The 18,011-nt window shown below is 52.5% G+C and overlaps 1 protein-coding gene across 2 annotated transcripts in view; it reads left to right on the top strand.

Annotated features, from left to right (window-relative positions):
* GPR161 (G protein-coupled receptor 161) overlaps positions 1-18,011 on the top strand; it is a 43,303-nt gene that overhangs the window by 23,240 nt on the left and 2,052 nt on the right. For both annotated transcript variants that reach the window (XM_012657741.1, XM_012657742.1), the window contains 4 exons: positions 3,272-3,689; positions 9,093-9,817; positions 15,520-15,624; positions 17,656-17,775. In XM_012657741.1, coding sequence (XP_012513195.1) covers positions 3,272-3,689; positions 9,093-9,817; positions 15,520-15,624; positions 17,656-17,775 — 1,368 coding nt within the window. The remainder of the gene's footprint in view (positions 1-3,271; positions 3,690-9,092; positions 9,818-15,519; positions 15,625-17,655; positions 17,776-18,011) is intronic.

Genomic DNA, 18,011 nt, shown 5'->3' with positions numbered 1-18,011 from the left:
CTAGTGCCTCGATGAATAAAATAACGTTGTACTTCTGTTATTTTACATTATGAAGCTGTATATTGAGGGTGAATACTTAAAAACGGAGTTGCTGCGCCAAAGGGTGCATGCTTGTGTAGTTTTGTTGGCTGTTGCCCAATTCCTCTCCTTAGGGCTGAGCCATTTGTGTTCCCCTGGGAGTGCAGGAGAGTGCCTGTTTGCCCACAGCCTTGCCGGCAGGGAGTGCTGCTAACCTTCTGAACTGTTTTGCTGGTCTCGAAGGAAAGAAGTGGTGTCTCAGCGTAGTTTTAATGTGCATTCCACTTATTTTTAGTGAAAACGGGCATCATTGCATATGTTTAAGTACCATTGGTTGTCTTCTGTTGTGAACTCTCTGTTTATGTCTTTGTTTTCTGGTGCTTATAACAAAAACCTGAAACTGGGTAATTTACAAAGAAAAGGAATTTAATTCATACAGTTGTGGAGGCTGAGAAGTCCAAGGTTGAGGGGCTGCATCTGGTGAGAGCCTTCTTGCTGGTGGGGACTCCCAACCAGGTGGCGCAGGGCATTACATGGTGGGGGGGCTGAGTGTGCTAGCTCAGGTCTCTCCTCCTCTTCATATAAAGCCACTGGTGCCATTCCTGTAAGAGCCCATTAACCCATAAATCCATGAATGATTCGCTAGAGCAGAGCCCTCATGACCCAGTCACCTCTTTCAAAGGCCTCACCTCTCAGTACTGCCACACTGGGGATGAAGTTCCAACATGAGTTTCAGAGACAACAAGCATTCAAACCGTAACAGTCTTTTAGCCATCTTTCCTATTCTGGTTTTTCATCTGTTTTTCTCTTTATTTCTTAGGAATTCTTTATAAATTAGGATGATTAGTCCTTTATCTGTGATATTAGTTGTAAATATTTTCTCCCCTTATTTCGTTTGTCTAGTGTTTCAAAGTCTGTTTTCTTTTTTTAAATTTTATTTTTTAAATTGACAAATAATAATTGTACATATTCATAGGGCACATAGTGATGTTTCCATACATATAATGTGTAGTGATCAGATCAGGATAATTAGCATATCCATCATCTCAAAAGTTTATCTTTATTTGTGTTGGGAATGTTTAATATCCTCCTCCTAGCTACTTGAAACTATATATTATTGCTAACTATTGTCATCCTGCCCTGATATAGAACACTAGAATTTATTTCTCCTATCTAGCTGTAATTTTGTATCCTTTAATAAATCTCTCTGTATCCTACCCTTCCCCCATCCTTTCTAGCTTCTAGTATCCTCTGTTCTATTTTTCACTTCTATGAGATCAACTCAAAGTCTATTTTATTAATCCCCATGTTACCCCTTGTGCAGTTAACTCAAGAATATGATTTATGTAGAAACTTCATTGTGAGATGTCAATTAATAATTTACTTAAAGAGTCCACAAAACCCAGAACTCAACAGCAAAAGACAAAAACCATAAACAACCTTACAGAGACACAGAGATAGAATGCATACCTATAAAGTATATTCATGACACAAAGCTGGAATAACTAATTTGTTGCATAACAACCAAAATTCAGAATATTTTAGTAGCCTGAAAATACGGGCCAAAATGCACAAAATAAAATTTAGTAGAAATACTGTTTTTCACTTAGGCTTGAAAACATTAATTCCATATGTTCACAGTTGGGGACATCTGCCTTCACAGAAATTCATGTATGTATAAACTTTGGGTTTTAGTTGATCATACACTTATATAAGCCCAACAGAACGATGGAGGTGTTACAGGAAAATGTATTCTTAGAGTGAATAGTGGAAGGGGATTATCCTGATCGTGGAGAACATTGCCCCTTTGGACCTGACACTTACCAGACCACATCCAGAAGGGGATGTTCAGTTTTGGGGCCCACAAATCAAGAAGGTCGTAGACATCTGTCAATAAATCCAGAGCAGGGAGGCCGAGTCAATGAAGGATCTGGAAACCGTGTAGTGACAAATGATCAGGAACTGGAGAGATTTAATCTGGAGAAGGAAAGCAAGCAATTTTTGAAGTATCTGAAGGCTGCCAAGTGGAAGAGCGGTTTGAACTCTTTGTTGCTCTGGATAGCAGGGTTAGGGTCGGCGGCTCTAACCTGCGGCACAGTCGGGCTCGCTGTAAGGGAGGCGTCCTTACTGGCATTTAGGACTGCTGGAAGGGGAAGGGCTGCCTTCTTAACCTGCACACTCCCTGTGGCCAAAAGTGTTTGGATAGAGGGGACAGATCTGCCAGGAGGGGTGTGGGGATGGCCCTCTTGCTGTTTAGGTAGTTTAAGCACCAGAGTTCTTGTCTGGCTCATGGAGAGCAGTCTTTCCTTCTGGTGTCCTCTGTGTGTCAAGAGGGAGAGCAGGTGGGGAAAGTGATCTGTAGGATTTTTTGGCTAACTAAAGTATATGAAGAGTTTTTCAGAAACATTACTTTGTAGGATTTAATGTTGAAACATGTCAACCGTGAGTTCTAGCCAAGATCCTGAGCCAGTGTCCTGAAAGCAGGGACTGCCCCTGGCAGTGGTGTCTGAGGGCCAAGACCCCAAGTGGTGCCTCCACTTACCCTTATGGCCAGTGCTTGCCCTCCCTCGCCTGGCTGATGAGAGCAGTAACAACCTCCCCGTGTAAATCGTACTTGATTAAAACCCTGCTCAGGGAACTGAAAACAGTTCCTATAATAATCTTGCTATCAAACTTTAATGTGCACACTACTAAACTAGGGATGGGATTAAAATGCAGATGTTGATTCTGTAAGTTAGAGATGGGCCTGAGATTCTGCATCTCTGATAGGCTCGCAGGTGACATTGATCCTGCCTGTCTGGGCCCACCCTGAGGAGCAAGGGTCTAAAAGCAGCAGTCTGCAAAGTGTCTCCCATGGACCACCTGTGACAAGCTCCTGCACCCAGCCCCAGCCTGCTTGTTTAAAATGCAGTTTCCTGGGCCTTACCTGTGACCTCTGCGACCAGAATCTCACGATGCAGGTCAAGCATCGGCTTTTTGAACTGGCATTCAGGAGACTCTTAAGCACATTAGAGGTTTTGAACCGCTGGCCCTGGGGACATGGATAGGGTAGTTCAGACGGAGGAGGAAATCGCTCAGGGGGACACAGTGAGTGCCCCGCAAAATTGGTTTATGTAGTGCTTGAGTGGGGGAGACTGGCTGAGGGTGTCTGGACCAGCTGGGGACCTGGGGCATAGCACTTAACCTCTCTAAGCCTCAGCTTCCTCTTTTGTAAAGCAGAGACGATGTGATTTGATGAATCTTGGTTTTCCAGTTGTCCAGCATGCTCTGCCCAGCCCATGCCGGGGCGCACTGACCATGAGCCTCAGCTCCTCCCTCGGCCACAGGAAGGAGCTGCGTAACCTCACTGCGGAGGAGGCTGGTGAAGGGGGCGTGATTGTCACTGAGTTCATCGCCATCATTGTCATCACCATTTTTGTCTGCCTGGGCAACCTGGTCATCGTGGTCACCTTGTACAAGAAGTCCTACCTCCTCACCCTAAGCAACAAGTTCGTCTTCAGCCTGACCCTGTCCAACTTCCTGCTGTCGGTGTTGGTGCTGCCTTTCGTGGTGACCAGCTGCATTCGCAGGGAATGGATCTTTGGCGTGGTCTGGTGCAACTTCTCCGCCCTCCTCTACCTGCTGATCAGCTCGGCCAGCATGCTCACCCTCGGGGTCATTGCCATCGACCGGTAAGCTTGCCTCAGACGTAGAGTTGAAGGGTCACGGAATGGCCAGGTGCGGTGACTGTCGACTGCTTTAGCTCCTCGGGAGAGTGTCAGGGGTCTGTGCCGGGAAAGATGAGCAAGCGGTGGTCTGCCCCTGCCTCGTCTCTGCAACCAGGCAGGCCTGGTTTTACTGTCTATACTGCACACAATTTTATTTTTTTAAAAAGAGATACCATTGCTTAAAAAAATAGTTCTAGAAACCTCCAATTCGCAGTTTATAGATGAAGAAACAGAAGGCGAGGAAGGCGAAGGGTGAGAGTAGCGCTGGGGCCGGGCTCTGACTCTGCCGCTCTTTCCCCCCAGCGGGCTGCCCGCCCCGGCGTGCTCTGGTTTTGGCCGGAGCTCACCTGGTGGAGCCCAAAGAGGGAAACATCGTCACTCCTCAGTCCGGGACTGGAAGGAGGGCGGGGGAAGGAAGACAGCCAACGAAGACAGTGACACCTGGGAGAGGGGCGTGCGCTTTTAGAAAACTGGGTAGCTCCCCGCTCAGTACAGCCGGTGTGCAGGACGGTCCGGCACGGCCGACGTTCCTCCGCCACATCTCGCAGGTCCTGGAGATGCCCGCATCGTGCTGTCAGGCTCCGCTGTGCGGGTCTCATGGGCTTCGGCAGCCGGTTTCCAACCCCTGTTTATTAGGATTTTGCTGACAGTCGCTTTGTTCATCACAGACAGGGGGTGGCTTTGCAAGAATAGCTTCTCTGTATGTCTTTTTTTCTTTTAGTAATAGAAGTAATGCAGAAAATATAATGAATGCAATAAGAAATACTCATAATCTAATCTATCAGAAGCAATCACTGTTTATATATTTACTATATTTGCCTCCAGTAATTTTTGGTTGTATACAGTAAATTTTTGAAATAGGCTCATGGAACGTATGGTTTTGTGACCAGCTTTTTTTTAACTTACCACGTGATCATGAGCATTTCCTTCCATCTATACGTACCTTTCAAGAATGTGATTTTTAATGGCTGTGTGATATTCCATCCTGTGGATGTATGAATAGCATTTGAGCCGAGTCCTAAATAGCAGGTGGCATCTCACAGGTATGGAAGAGGAGGAAAGGACCCTTCCAACTAAAGGAGTGGCCTCTGTTCATTCAGTTGGTAAGCATTTGTTAAGCACCCAATGTATGCCTGGCACAGTGGTTGATGCTGGGAATACATAGCTGAAGAAGGTGAATAGACATGCTGAGAAATTCGCAGTGTAGGGGGGCAGGCATGTGATGAGATAACTTTGGGACCATATGATACGTATACAATGCCAGGATGTGTAAGGTACTGCGGCAATGCAGAGGAGGAGAATACACTGACCGTGACGGAAGTGCACGGCCGTGTGCTGAGTGTGTGGTGTCTGACATGGCTGGAGCCCCGGGGGGATGGCTGGACACAGACAGGTTCCTCCCACTAGAGCCATAATCCACGCCCCTCAGGCCCCACAGCCTAGCCCCGGGGTCACCAGTGACAGAGCGGCTGGTGGAGAAAGGACTCCTGCCTCACTGCCATGGCAACTTATCAAGGCCTGGTTATCTTTGGAAAATAGTTCATTTTCCCTTGCGCGGGATGGATTCACAGTGCTTTGGCCAGATCTGCATGACTGAAATATATAGATGCTGTCAAATTTGGTGTCTTCAGATATTTTAATGGCAGGTGCAATTTACTTTTGATTATTGGTCATGCAGGTGGCTTGCAAACACAAATTGCCTGGAACAGCTACTATTTTTATGGTCATGGAAATGATCATGACTTGGCCTGTCCAGGGTTTCTCCACGTCAGCACTGTTGACATTTGGGGCCAGGTAATTAATTCTCTGTGACGAGGAGCTGTCCTGTGCGTTGTAGGATCTATAGCAGCGTCCTGGCCTCTATCCATTTGATGCCAGGAACACCTCCCCAGCTGAGACAACCCCAGATATCTTTAGACATTGCCGTATATCCCTGGGGGTTCCCAACTGAGAGTCCTAGCTGAAGAAATTTGTCAAACTGGTTGGACAGATGAGCCCAAAGCGTCCATCTTGTAGCCCCATGAAAAGAACAAAGACAGAATATACAAAGAATGGCACCTGGAGTGAAATTCATGTTTTGGTGTCAACATCCTAAACCAGCCCAGTGGAATAGGGCCAGCTGGGGGCGCCATTTGACCCAAGAAGAGCGTCACTGTGACTAAGTCTGTAACTATAATACGCATAAGTCTGTAACGTGTGGTCACCTAGCATAGCTGTGAAGCTGCCAGGATGCCAGGTGCGTATAAAATAGTTCTATATTTTCCTTCCATTTTTGGTGGGTGAAACTGCAGGTCTAAAAATAGTACTTCAAAACATGAAAGCAGCTAGAACAATGGGATGGGTAGTGAGAGCGAGGATTACTAGTGATTTTGGAGACTGTTCAGTGTAAGTTAATGTGTTTGCCCCAAGGTAGCCGGAGTTGGCTTAGATTTTGTGTTTTAAGTGACAACATCTTATTAAAAACAGGCATTGCTGTCAAACTGGTTGGTCTTGTGGCGGGAGAGCTTAGCCTCTGGAACACCTATGTGCTGCAACTTTCTGGTTACACGTGACACCATGAAATCTTCCTGTGGGGTCAGGGGTCGTGGGTGGGCTCATGTCTAATAATGAGTTAGAGAAAAGATTGAGAGCCTCAGAAGATAGGAGAACAGAAAGCAAAAGAAAACCCCTGTCTTTGGCCTGTATTAACCCACAAGGGAATAGGGAGTTGGTCTAGTTCTGTGTTTTCCTTTGAATCTACAACTAGTCCTAAATGAGGCTTCAGCTTAAAAAAAAAAGTTTCAGGTCTATGATTGAGAACACATAAACCCATCTTTTTCCTGGGAGATGTGGAAATGTTCTCTATCTTAATAGAAGTATAGATTCGTGCATTTCAATGTATGTAAATTTTACTGCCCTGCCCCTCCCCCCAGTACTATACAAAGTAACCTCTGGAGGGTGTGGCTGTACCTGGGCAGGGCTGTGACCTGTGGGGCCTTTTGGACTCTAGGAGACTGACCCCAAGGGAGCCAGCACCCAGCTCCACTGCCCGGGCGTCCTGATGGGACTCAGGACTCAGCTGGGAGGAATCACCGTCAGGTCCCACTGGAATTGCCGGTGCCCGAGCCTTAGCCAGCAAGTACAGAAACATTTGTCACCATAAAGGAGAAGTCTTGCCATAAAGTAATAGTAAGAAGTGGGTGTTGAGAAGAGCCAGAAGGGAATCTGGCAGAGGACAGCCTGTGAATCATAATCACGTTTATGACTGCCAGGACGGGGTTGGTCAAAGGACCAGGACAGTTAACATTCGCCAGACCTGGCCTCCCCCACCCAGCTGGACACCCGCCCTGAGGTGTCTGAGGTTGGAGCGCCTGCGCGCTCTTTAAAGGGACAGAGGAAAGTAGAAATCTCTGTCTTGTTTCTTTTTGAAAGTGAAGGAACCTTCTAGAACCTGTCCTCCCGCCCCCAATCCCACTCTAGCAAAACCCCCTCACTTTCCATTTGCCAGAATGAGGTTTCAGCAGCCCACCTGGCAATGGGAAGGAGACCACCCTAGTGGTTTTTTCATCCCCCGGGGCTTAGAAGGGCCCAGTGTCCCTCATGAGTCAGGGAAGTTTTGCAGGAGTACAAGCAATGTGGGCTTCTATCCTCAGGGGGGATGGGGAGAGGCCAGTGGTCAGGCAGGGCACAGGCTGTCCCCACTGCCTTTGAAGGGTGGGTGTGACCCAGGCCTTTTATGCACTAGCTGCCATTCGTTCTGGGAGCAGACCTGTGACAGAGGTTCTGCAATTTCCATTTTACAGATGCGGGAACTGAAGCTCTGAGAGGCTAACTCAGCTACCCAAGGTCACACGGCTAGTAGACATCAAACTTCCATCTGAACTTGAATGTCCAACTCCAAAGGCATGCTTTTTCCATTGGGTTGCATGGCCTTTGCAAGATGCAAACCCAGATAGCAGTGCGGGACAGTAATCGCCTTGCCCCAGGCCAGCGTGCAGTGATTCTGTAACCCACACCATGATCACGGCTTATCCTCAGGCCCCACACGCTGACGCGCTCGCCTCCCAGGCTAGATCTCGGCCTGTGCTCACAGCCACAATCATTTCCCAGTGTCCTGGCTGTACCGGCAGCATTAGTGTGGCCACCCCTTCCCTTCTGCACATCGCCCTCATGGGAAGGCCCTGTTTCCCTTGAATCAAATGTCTGGGTGGGGAGGGTGGTGGTTTACTTTCAACCCTACGGTCTGAGTCCTCCCACCCATTCCGGTTAAAGGGCCAGTCCTTACCTAGGCCTACAAGGCTCTGTGCGCCATGGCGCCTGCCCACCTGCTGGCTTCTTGTCTCTTCTCTCTACCTCGCACTCTGCGTTCTTGCCTGATTGTGCTCCATGCAGCTTCCCCATTGAGCAAGTGCCTCAAGACTTACGTCTCCGTGCCTCGCCAAGGCTAGCTTTCTGCCTGGGCCAGTGCCCCCGACCTTTCGAGACCCGGGTCTGGAGCATCGCTTCCCCCAGGGAACGTGCTCTGGGCCTCCAGTCCGGACGAGGGGCCCGCCAGTTTGAATGGACAGCACTTCTGGCCTCTCCTCCTTAACAGCACCAAGTGATTGGGAAGCACCCCCTGGTCCATGGACTCTGGGACAAGATGGCGTGCAAGGAATTGCCGGGCATGTGTGCTGTGGATCATAGAGTCAGATCGCCTGGGTTTATTTCTTGTTTCTTCCGTGTATCTGGGGCGGGTTATTTAGCCTTTTCTCTGCTTTAGTGTCCTTATCTGTAAAATGAAGATAATGACACACCCCTGCTCAGAGCTGTGAGGATTCAGTGTGGCCCTTACCACCGCAGACTGTCACACTCTGCTTAGGTGTCTCTTCCCCACAGCTTCTCGCCTGCATTTCCAGGACGTAGCATGGGACTTGGCAAGTAGCAGGTTTGGTAGATGTCCGCTGAGTGAATGAACCCCGTAGTCCTTAGATATCACTGTGGTTCTTAATGATCCCTCTGGAAACTGACCTAAATGGATTAATGGCGGCAACAGCAGAACTGATCTGGCCCAATGCATAATCCCCCAGGAGCCCTGTAAATGCCGCAAGACTAGCCACACCTCCAAATAGGAAGGGGTTCTGGTGTCGCCACTTGGAAACAGGACTGTCTGAGCTCTGTGTTCTTGCTGGTGTCCAGCTCTTCACTCGTGGAGAGTCTTGCAGGACTGCGAAGCATGGTACAGTCTATAACGTGTCCGAGGATGGGAGAGGGGCTGCCAGCATGCACCCCGCGGGTCGGACGTGAGAAATGCAACAGAGCCTCCTATGCGGGAAAGCGGCGGGGACCCACCCTGTGTGTTCTCTCTCCCTCTGACTCCTCTCTCTCGCCCCCTCCATCCTTTTCTAGCTACTACGCTGTCCTGTACCCCATGGTGTATCCCATGAAGATCACGGGGAACCGGGCTGTGATGGCGCTTGTCTACATCTGGCTTCATTCCCTCGTCGGCTGCCTGCCGCCCCTGTTTGGTTGGTCACCTGTGGAGTTTGACGAGTTCAAGTGGATGTGTGTGGCCGCCTGGCACCGGGGGCCTGGCTACACCGCCTTCTGGCAGATCTGGTGTGCCCTGCTGCCCTTTCTGGTCATGCTGGTGTGCTACGGCTTCATCTTCCGCGTGGCCAGGGTCAAGGCGCGCAAGGTGCACTGTGGCACGGTGGTCATTGCGGAGGAGGATGCCCAGAGGACCGGGAGGAAGAACTCCAGCACCTCTACCTCCTCTTCGGGCAGTAGGAGGAATGCCTTTCAGGGTGTGGTGTACTCTGCCAACCAGTGCAAAGCCCTCATCACCATCCTGGTGGTCATTGGTGCCTTCATGGTCACCTGGGGCCCCTACATGGTTGTCATCACCTCCGAGGCCCTCTGGGGGAAGAACTCTGTCTCCCCGACCCTGGAGACCTGGGCCACGTGGCTGTCCTTTACCAGTGCCATCTGCCACCCCCTGATCTATGGACTGTGGAACAAGACGGTTCGCAAGGAACTACTGGGCATGTGCTTCGGGGACCGGTACTACCGGGAACCGTTTGTGCAGCCGCGGAGGACGTCCAGGCTGTTCAGCATTTCCAACAGGATCACAGGTAACCGGGGAACTTGTTAGGGAAGGGATACGCGCTCTGAGGCAGGAGTAAGCTGTGGTCCTCTCAGCCATGCTGGCCTGTTGGAGGGCGAGTCCTGAGGCTGACTGTGGCCTCAAGGCTCAAAGCACAGACTTCCATTGGGGAAGGAACATTCTAGGCTAGCCACTGTGATTCTCAGGCAGCTTTTGTCATTTGGCAGCTCGAGGCCGTGCTGATGAGGAGGCCAGCAGAGCTCCCAATGTGCATCCCGGAAGAATTAGGCAGGGGATGTCACTGTTCAGAAATCTGTTTTCTGAAACCCCAGCCATGGCCTTCTGGATCTGGAGAGTGCAGTTACTTCTTCACTAGAGAAAAAAAGAGTCCCAGTGTTGGACCAGGCTCCCCCCTCTTGACAAGTCCTTTCCTTCCAGTGTTTCCTCTTGTCCTCGCTTCCTGTCCACCAGCTGCCTGTCCACCCTACCCCCTCCTCAACCATCCTCCACCCTGGGCCTTGCCTCACAGGTCGATGGTCTCCTCCTACGCTCCTTGACCATTCAGGGGTGTCAGTGCCAAACCTCAGCCTCCACTGAGATGTCACCATCTTGTGTGCACGAGGCTGCTCCCCCATCTGGTGACCGGCCCGAGCACACAGGTTTCCGGACGTGGTCCTACGACCTTTGATGAGACCCAGAGGAATTACTCTAGTTCTAGCTAATCTAATCTAGCAGTTAGATTTTTTTTTTAATCTTTTTATTTTGAAATAATTTTAGATTTACAGAAGAGTTGGAAAACAGTACAGAGAATTCCTATATACTCTGCTTCCTCCTGTAGTAACATCTTGCACAACCATAGCACAGTTATCAAACCTAGAGCATCACCACTGGGGCAGGGCTTTTACCTACAGGCTTGATGCGGATTGCACCTGCTGCTCCATTACTGTCCTTTTTCTGTCCCAGGATCCAGTTTAGGACCTCGCATTGTTTTGGTTGTCATATCTCCCTTTGTCTTCTTCAATCTTTAACAATTTCCTTGTCTTTTATGACATCGACACTTTTGTATGTATCAGGTTTATCTATTTATTTATTTATTTGAGACAGAATCTCCTTCTGTCGCCCCTGCTAAAGTGCAGTGGCATCATCATAGCTCACAGCAACCTCAAACTCCTGGGCTCAAGTGATCCTCCTGCCTCAGCCTCCTGAGTAGCTGGGACTATAGGTGCGAACCACCACGCCCGGCTAGTTTTTTCTATTTTAGGTAGAGACGGGTATCATTCTTGCTCAGGCTGGTCTTGAGCTCCTGAGCTCAAGTGATCCTCCTGCCTCGGCCTCCCAGAGTGCTAGGATTGCAGGCGTGAGCCACCACACCTGGTTCACGAGGTATTTTGTGGAGTGCCCTTCACTTTGTGTCTGATGCTTTTGAAGCTTAGAGTGGGGTTCTGTGTTGCTGGCACAAATGCAGCAGGGGTGACGTGCTCTTCTCCGTGCGTCCTGTCAGGGGCACCTCATCAATGTGCCTCATTACTAGTTATGTGACCCCCAGTCTCTTAGGTAAGGTGCCGTCAGCTTTCTCCACTGTCCCGTCACTTATTTTTCTGTTGTAATTAATAAATACAGCAGAGGAGATTCTTTGAGACGTTGCAAATATCCTGTTTCCCCTTCAGCCTTCACCCACGGTTTTTAGCACGAGTTGGGGGGGTCTTGCCTCCAGCAGTTATTACCGTGTTGTTCTGAAAGGAGGTGGCTGGATTTTTAGGACCAAGTTTGAGGGAGAGCGTCGCCTGGAAGAGAGACGTTGAGGGCACTGAGTTGGGACTGCAGTCTGAATCTCTTGCTGCATGACTTTGGGCCTCTCTTTGAACCGCTCTCATTAATTTTTCTTCTTCAAGAAATGAGGGGTCTCAGAAGGGCGAAAGAAATAATGACTCCTAATTATAAATTCTGAGTGGCAGTGATGACGGGAGGTCCTTTCCATGTGGCACTGAAACGCCAGCATCGCTGGTATTTCTTGGATGATGGAGTGTCGTTTCTTGGGAAAGAAAGGAAGCCTGGGACTTTTTATTTTGACCATAGGAAAAAAAAAATCTCCCTGGATCCCAGTATTTTAACGACTGAAACGCCCACCCCCTGCCAGTTAGTTGCAAACCCACATTTCCACGCGTGACCTGTGATCCGCAGTACATTCAGTGTTTGGCTTCGTCTCACTGATTGACTTATTTATTGAGATTTTTGTAAGATCGCTTATCTTCTAGGCAAGAAATAATAAATGTTTTCTGTTTCAACCAAGTTAAGAATGAGGAAGGAAAAAAATGAGGAAAGAGAATGGAGGAGGAGAGGGGAGCTAGAACAAAAAGAAGCATTTGCTTTGGGGGCCAGCATTTTCCGTACGAGTCACTTGTGATTGTTGTAGAAGAGCTGGTGGGGCTGTGAGCACAGCTGTGGGGCGGGAAACGGCAGCCGTGGTCGGGCTGGCGAGTCCCAGGCAGCTGCGGTCCCGTCTTCACTTAGGGAAAAGCAGTCTGGAGGGATGATGGGCTCTGAGTCGTTGGCCTCACCCAGGAATGGGAGTAGGAGGATCCTTGTTGTTCTTCCCAGAAGGTCCTTGTCCCCCAGGAGGACGCCACCAAGCGTCAGGGACCAAAGCAGAATGAGGCAGCCCAGCCCAGCCGCGCACCCTGTGCTGTCCACGCCAGGAATGCGACTGCCCTGCTGATCTGGAGGGAGAGCCCTGGCCTCCGTCTCCTGTCCCTGGTCCCTCTGTCTGAGCCAGGGCTGCCCAGACCCTGTGTCGCGCCCTCTGTGGGCATCGCTTTGATCTGCAGCAGATCCTAAGCCCAGATCACTTTCCCTGCCAGTGTCCCGCCCTCTGCACAGGGTGAGGAAGATGATGAGATCTGTTCCAAAGCCAGCAAGAAAGGACTTGGAGCCTCTGTTTTGGTTTTGTTCCTCTCCATTTGTGTGGGTACCTGGGAAGTTTTAACCAAAGGAATCAGTAAATGGAATCATAAACTTCCCTAAAAGAGTGCGTATGAGCAAAGGCAGAGGCAGAATTCCACGCATATCTGGAGCTTCCCAGCTGACTCGGATGTCAGGAGTTTCACAAGCACTTGACAGTGTTTACTTCACACATCGTAGATTTAAGCCGTAATCAGCGGATTTTGGTTTTCGCATTGTGTTCTCCCCAAACTGAGGAAGTGCAAAAGCTTAGGCTTTCCCTGGGGTGCCAGCAGTCACTGGGCCACCAAATGCCTTCTGCTTTCGAGGGATCATTAGCAGATTCCACAGGGAGGGCTCACCTGGGGATTTAGATCTCTGGGCTACCTGGAGGTTGCCAGGCAGTGCCGCCTAATGGTGGACAGGTCAGCCCTGGAGGGGACAGTGGCTGCTAGTGCTGAAACGTGAGCTAAATGCCAACATTTGGTCTTAAGATGCTAAAGTACAAATCCAAAGCTGACAGGTGGCCACTGGCCATTGGAGCCAAGGAGAGGCCAGCTCCTCCGTGAGCCCTCACCGGCAGATCCAGCCCCTTCACTGCGGCCAGGGCCGGACAGCCCAGCATCCCCTTGCCCCAGCCGGAGAGGGGGCCCGGGCCAGGCGGGGGGGGGGGCAGCCTCTCCAGATGCTGCTCTCACCTGGGGCTGATGTGTGAATAGACGTCCCTGGGGACAGAGCCTTTCCAGGTGTCTCCTGGGGAGGAGACCCCTGCTCACATTTACCCGGGGGAAACACCTCACTCCAGGTCCTTCTTGAAGGGGTCTGGCTGGAGGAGGGCAGGGAGACCCTGGAGTCTTTGAATTTTCCTCCCTTCCTTTTCTTAGTTCCTTTCCTGGTGGCACCTGGAGGTGGTCTTGTTGCTTCAAAGTGCCTGCTTCGCTTCAGACTCACACCCCTGTTCTCTTAGTTCCTCAGGGGTGCTATGACTTTTACCCACTGTACGCTTCTGGGGAGCCATGGACCTGTTCCCTGGGCCTGTGCCTTTGTGCTTTTTTGTTTGTTTGTTTTCGAGGGGTTGGGTTGGGCCCAGCCCAGTAGATGTATTTTTTCCTGTGAAAAATCCCAGGGGCGAGTGCAGGGTAGACACAGAATAGAGGGGTGCCACCTGGCCACTCCGCTTCCAGACCTTTCAGCGGAGCCACGTGGGCCTGGCTCCAGTGATCCTCCCACTGGTGGAGACCCAGACACGTTCCTGGCTTCCACCGCAGCCTCAGAGATGGTGTCCAAAACCCACTGTGGCTTCAGCTATCCCAGTTGGCGGGGAATGGCCCCATGGGCTCCGCTCCCCGAGCCAGACGTCCTGTGAGCACAGTCGCATTCTCAGGCCAAGGCCCTGGAGGGGTTGGTCATATGCAGGGGCGGGTGTGGGTCTGCTCTGGTCCCAGCCCCTACCCCCAGTAAGGGACAGGCATGAGAGGGAGGTTCTGAGAGAAGCTTGCGGTGGCTCCTCCCCTGCCACATTTCCTCCATGGCACCAGGGAAGAAGGGAGAGTATGTTCTGGTACCTCGTGCCCTCAGATTTAGGGTGCGAGTGAAGAATGAGGTCTCTGTTACCTGTGAGAGCACTGTAGGACGCGAGATGGTCCTTTGTGTAGCTCTCATTCAGTCTGCTCGGCAGAAGGTCTTCCTCGTGAGATCTGAGGGGTTTAATTTTTTCTGTTATATTTTTAGGTTTTCAGAGTTTTGTGTTATCTCCATGTTCCCCTTTTTATAGCCTCCAACTCTTTTTTGTGGATTCCTTATTTTCTCTGCTTTCTGAGGTTACCCAATTATAATTTTGTTTTGCTTTCTTACAAGCTGCCTGTATTGTCTCTTTTGAGATCCATTTTCCTTTTTTCTTTTCTTCCCACCTGTCTTTTACGCTAGCACGTTTCCCCGCATGCCTCGCGTCGGCGGGCACCCCTTCGCTTTTAACGACGAGGCCCCGCAGCGAGAGCATGGGGCGGCCGTGACCGCGGGGCAGCCTGGCAGGGCCATTTCCCGGCTCCCCGCTCTCGGGATCTGCAGGTCTTTTCCAGGGGCGGGCGGGTTCTCCCGGGGAAGAGCTCTCCAGTGCCCAGCCCAGGCTGCGCGGACCAGGGGCCAGGGTCCCTCTGAGGGACGAGTGGATTCTCACTGTCCCCTCAGTCTTTACCGTGTCGCCTGCCTCAGCTGTGCCCCGGGTCACTCTCCACTCTCCTACCAACACGAGGTCAGGTGCCCGGAGCCCAGACTGCAGAGAGCAGGGGAGGGGCCCAGCTGCTGCCCTTGGGGACTTTCTGTCTCCTGGGCCCCCGGTTCCCGAGCTGTCGGGGCCTCCCCCACTGCCGGCGCCATTCGCGCTCCTGCGTCAGCTCATTGCCCTCACCCGTCTGCTTTCCAGCTTCCAGAAATTCTCTCCCCTTTGGGTTTTAAGCCTCTTTAAAAAAGTCCATTTTTGGTGTTCAAGTCGGATTTCAGGAGGTGAAGACTGTTCGGCTCCCACTTGCCTTCTTGGTGTTTGACACTGTCAGGGCAGCCTCCCCTTTGGGGAGCCCGGCGAGCCCCGCACGCTGGGCCGGGAGCGAGGGGCGAGTGGGGCGGAGCAGCTGGCGTGGCCTGTCTTTCAGGGGCTGGGGGCAAGCGTTGCCGGGGGGACTAGAGCGAGCAGGAGGGCAGGAGGCGGAGGGGGCAGTCTGCGGGGAAGCCCGGATGGGCAGGTCAGCTGCCTCGGCGGGCTGTGGTCGCGCCTTCAATGCCAACTTTGCCTTTCAGACCTGGGCCTGTCCCCGCACCTCACGGCGCTCATGGCAGGCGGACAGCCCCTGGGGCACAGCAGCAGCACCGGGGACACTGGCTTCAGCTGCTCTCAGGACTCAGGTACCGTCGTGCTTCGTGAGCCTCTCACCTGTGTGTTTCCCCGACGCAGGTGCGGGAGCTGGTGGAGGGACAATTCCCACGGGGGTGGTGGGAGGAAAGGGCCCGGGGCAGGGACCACGAGTCTGGGTTTCCAGTCTCGGCTTTGACTTTTCAGCTCTCTGTGCCTCAGTTTCCCCCTCTATAAAGTGGGCATCTCAGTTCCTGTTCTCTGAGCCACACGGTGTAGTTGTGCGGTGGAAGGTGAGCGAAGCCTTTGCGTGGTCCAGTGCTAAATGAGTGAGTTGTCACTCTCGGCACAGTAACCACTGCCTGGACGGGCCTGGGTCAGCCCGCTCCTCAGTCTCCAGGGGGCGTCCGGGAGCCGTGGCATCCTAGCAAGCTGCATGATCTCCTTCTAAACAGAGTTCCCCTGCTTGTGAAGTGGGGGAGGCCCCTGTGCAGGGCGCTGTCTGTGGGAATGGGAAGGCTTGGGGAGCGTGAAGCACCGGCTCCGCTCCTGGCACGGAGGACGCCTGCAGCGAGGCCAGCTCGCCTGGTCCTCACTCGTTTCTGGCGCCCTTTGAGATGAACTCGGTCTCCCTGAAGAAGCGCATCTCCGCCACGGTCCTCCCCCAGCCTCCCTTAGCCTGTTCCGGGCACTCGTGGGGAGCCGCGGCTGCCACACCCTGTGCTCCGAGGGCGCCGTCAGGAACCGCACACGGCCCTGGGTGAGGCACACGTGGGCAGAGGTGCAAGGGTCTTGCAGCTTCGCATTGCTGAAGAGCCCAGGCTCCTGGCCACTTCCGCTGCCCATCCTGGGGCCGCCGTCTGTCCCTGCGCTGGGGTGTGGTGGGGTGGGGAGGGGAGCGGGGTTCAATCCCGGGGCTGAAGCAGCAAGCGGAACACAGCAGGGCCTCTGAGCTACCCCATCTCTCTGAGTGGGGCGGGGACGCGGAGCAGGGAGGCGGCAGGGGGCTCCGGGGCTGCTCTGTGGAAGGGGTGGCGGAGCCCGAGAGCAGGTGGGAGGTGGCCATGCCCAAGCAGTGAGGGAAGAACGCGGGCTGTGGGGTCACAGGACCTGGGCGTGGGTGTCAGCCCTGCCATCTATTAGTGTCCCCATTAGTGACTGCCATCGATTTAGCCCCTGCTGCGTGCCAGGCACTGGGCTAAATTTTTACGTATCTCGACTCATAATCCTCGCTATGATTCTGAGAGGCGGGGTGAGTGGGGATCCGCATTTCACTGACGTGGGAAGATCCCAGGTCTGTTTAGCACCATGTTCCAGTGCCTTCCAAAGGGCTGCTCCTTCCAGAGGCTTGGCCGGGCGCTCTGGAACAGCACGGGGGGAGCTCCGGGCCTCCTTCTGTGTCCTGAGCGCCAAGGCCTTGCTGGGTGAGAGCCGGAGCTGAGAGCAAGGCTGGTCCCACCATTGGCCCCAGTGTCGGGCGGGGCCCCGTTGAGTGACAGTCCCTCCTCGGCACTCCCTGCCCTCTGTCCCCATCTCCCTCCACCGGCCTACTCTGCCCAGCTCTCTCTGATGCGACTTCCTTGACTCTCTGCCCTAATTTTCCCACTTTTTTAGGAGTATACTTTTAATCCTTTTTTGATCCCCAAGGAACTTTGCATTTTCAAGTTGTAAATGTTTATTTAGTGCAGCATATCTTGATTGAGATAGAAATTCAGACGGTAAGAAGAATCGCTCAGGATACAGAGTTCCTGTTGACAGGACCCTCTCCTCGCCCGGCCTGCTCCCTCTCCCCTCCCCACGGGCCTGGCAGACTCCAGCATCTGGGTCACGTTCCCTGCGGCTCATGACCCCCTGCTCTGGGTGGCGTTACCGTCGTTTCCATGTGGCTGAAGCAGCCCACTGGCTGTCTGCAGACTCCATGAAATAGGACGACAGGTGTTCGTTGGGCAGATGCCACGGGGCAGTTAGGGCCCCTGGTTACGGGTTTGAAGGGGGGGAGAGAGGGAGCCGGGGTGCCGCGGGAGGGGAGAAGTGGGGGGACCTCGTGTTGCTGGTTCGTATGCACAGTCGGCCCTATGTTGCAGGGACGGACGTGATGCTGCTTGAGGACTACACCTCTGATGACAACCCTCCCTCCCACTGTACTTGCCCACCCAGGAGAAGGAGCTCGGTGACATTTGAGGATGAGGTGGAACAAATCAAAGGTGGGTTTCTGTGACAGATGGCTTCAAGAGAACAGGGGAGAGGAAAGGATCAAAGGGAAATCCCTGGGCTCAGCCCCGCCTCACCCCAGAGCCGTGGCCTTTGCCCACCCCCTGATTCCTCCCGGCCCTGCGGGTGTCACCTGAGTCCTTCGGCACGACTCTCAGAGACTGGACGGACAGTGGCTCCAGGCTCCCCCCACACAGAGCCCAGATTCTGGGTCACGTCTCCTCCCTCG

This window comes from Propithecus coquereli, unplaced genomic scaffold (genome assembly GCF_000956105.1).
Source record: "Propithecus coquereli isolate 6110/MARCELLA unplaced genomic scaffold, Pcoq_1.0 Scaffold56, whole genome shotgun sequence".
NCBI lineage: Eukaryota > Metazoa > Chordata > Mammalia > Primates > Indriidae > Propithecus > Propithecus coquereli.
The sequence above is the reverse complement of the archived record's forward strand: the minus strand, read 5'-3'. Positions and strand labels throughout refer to the sequence as shown.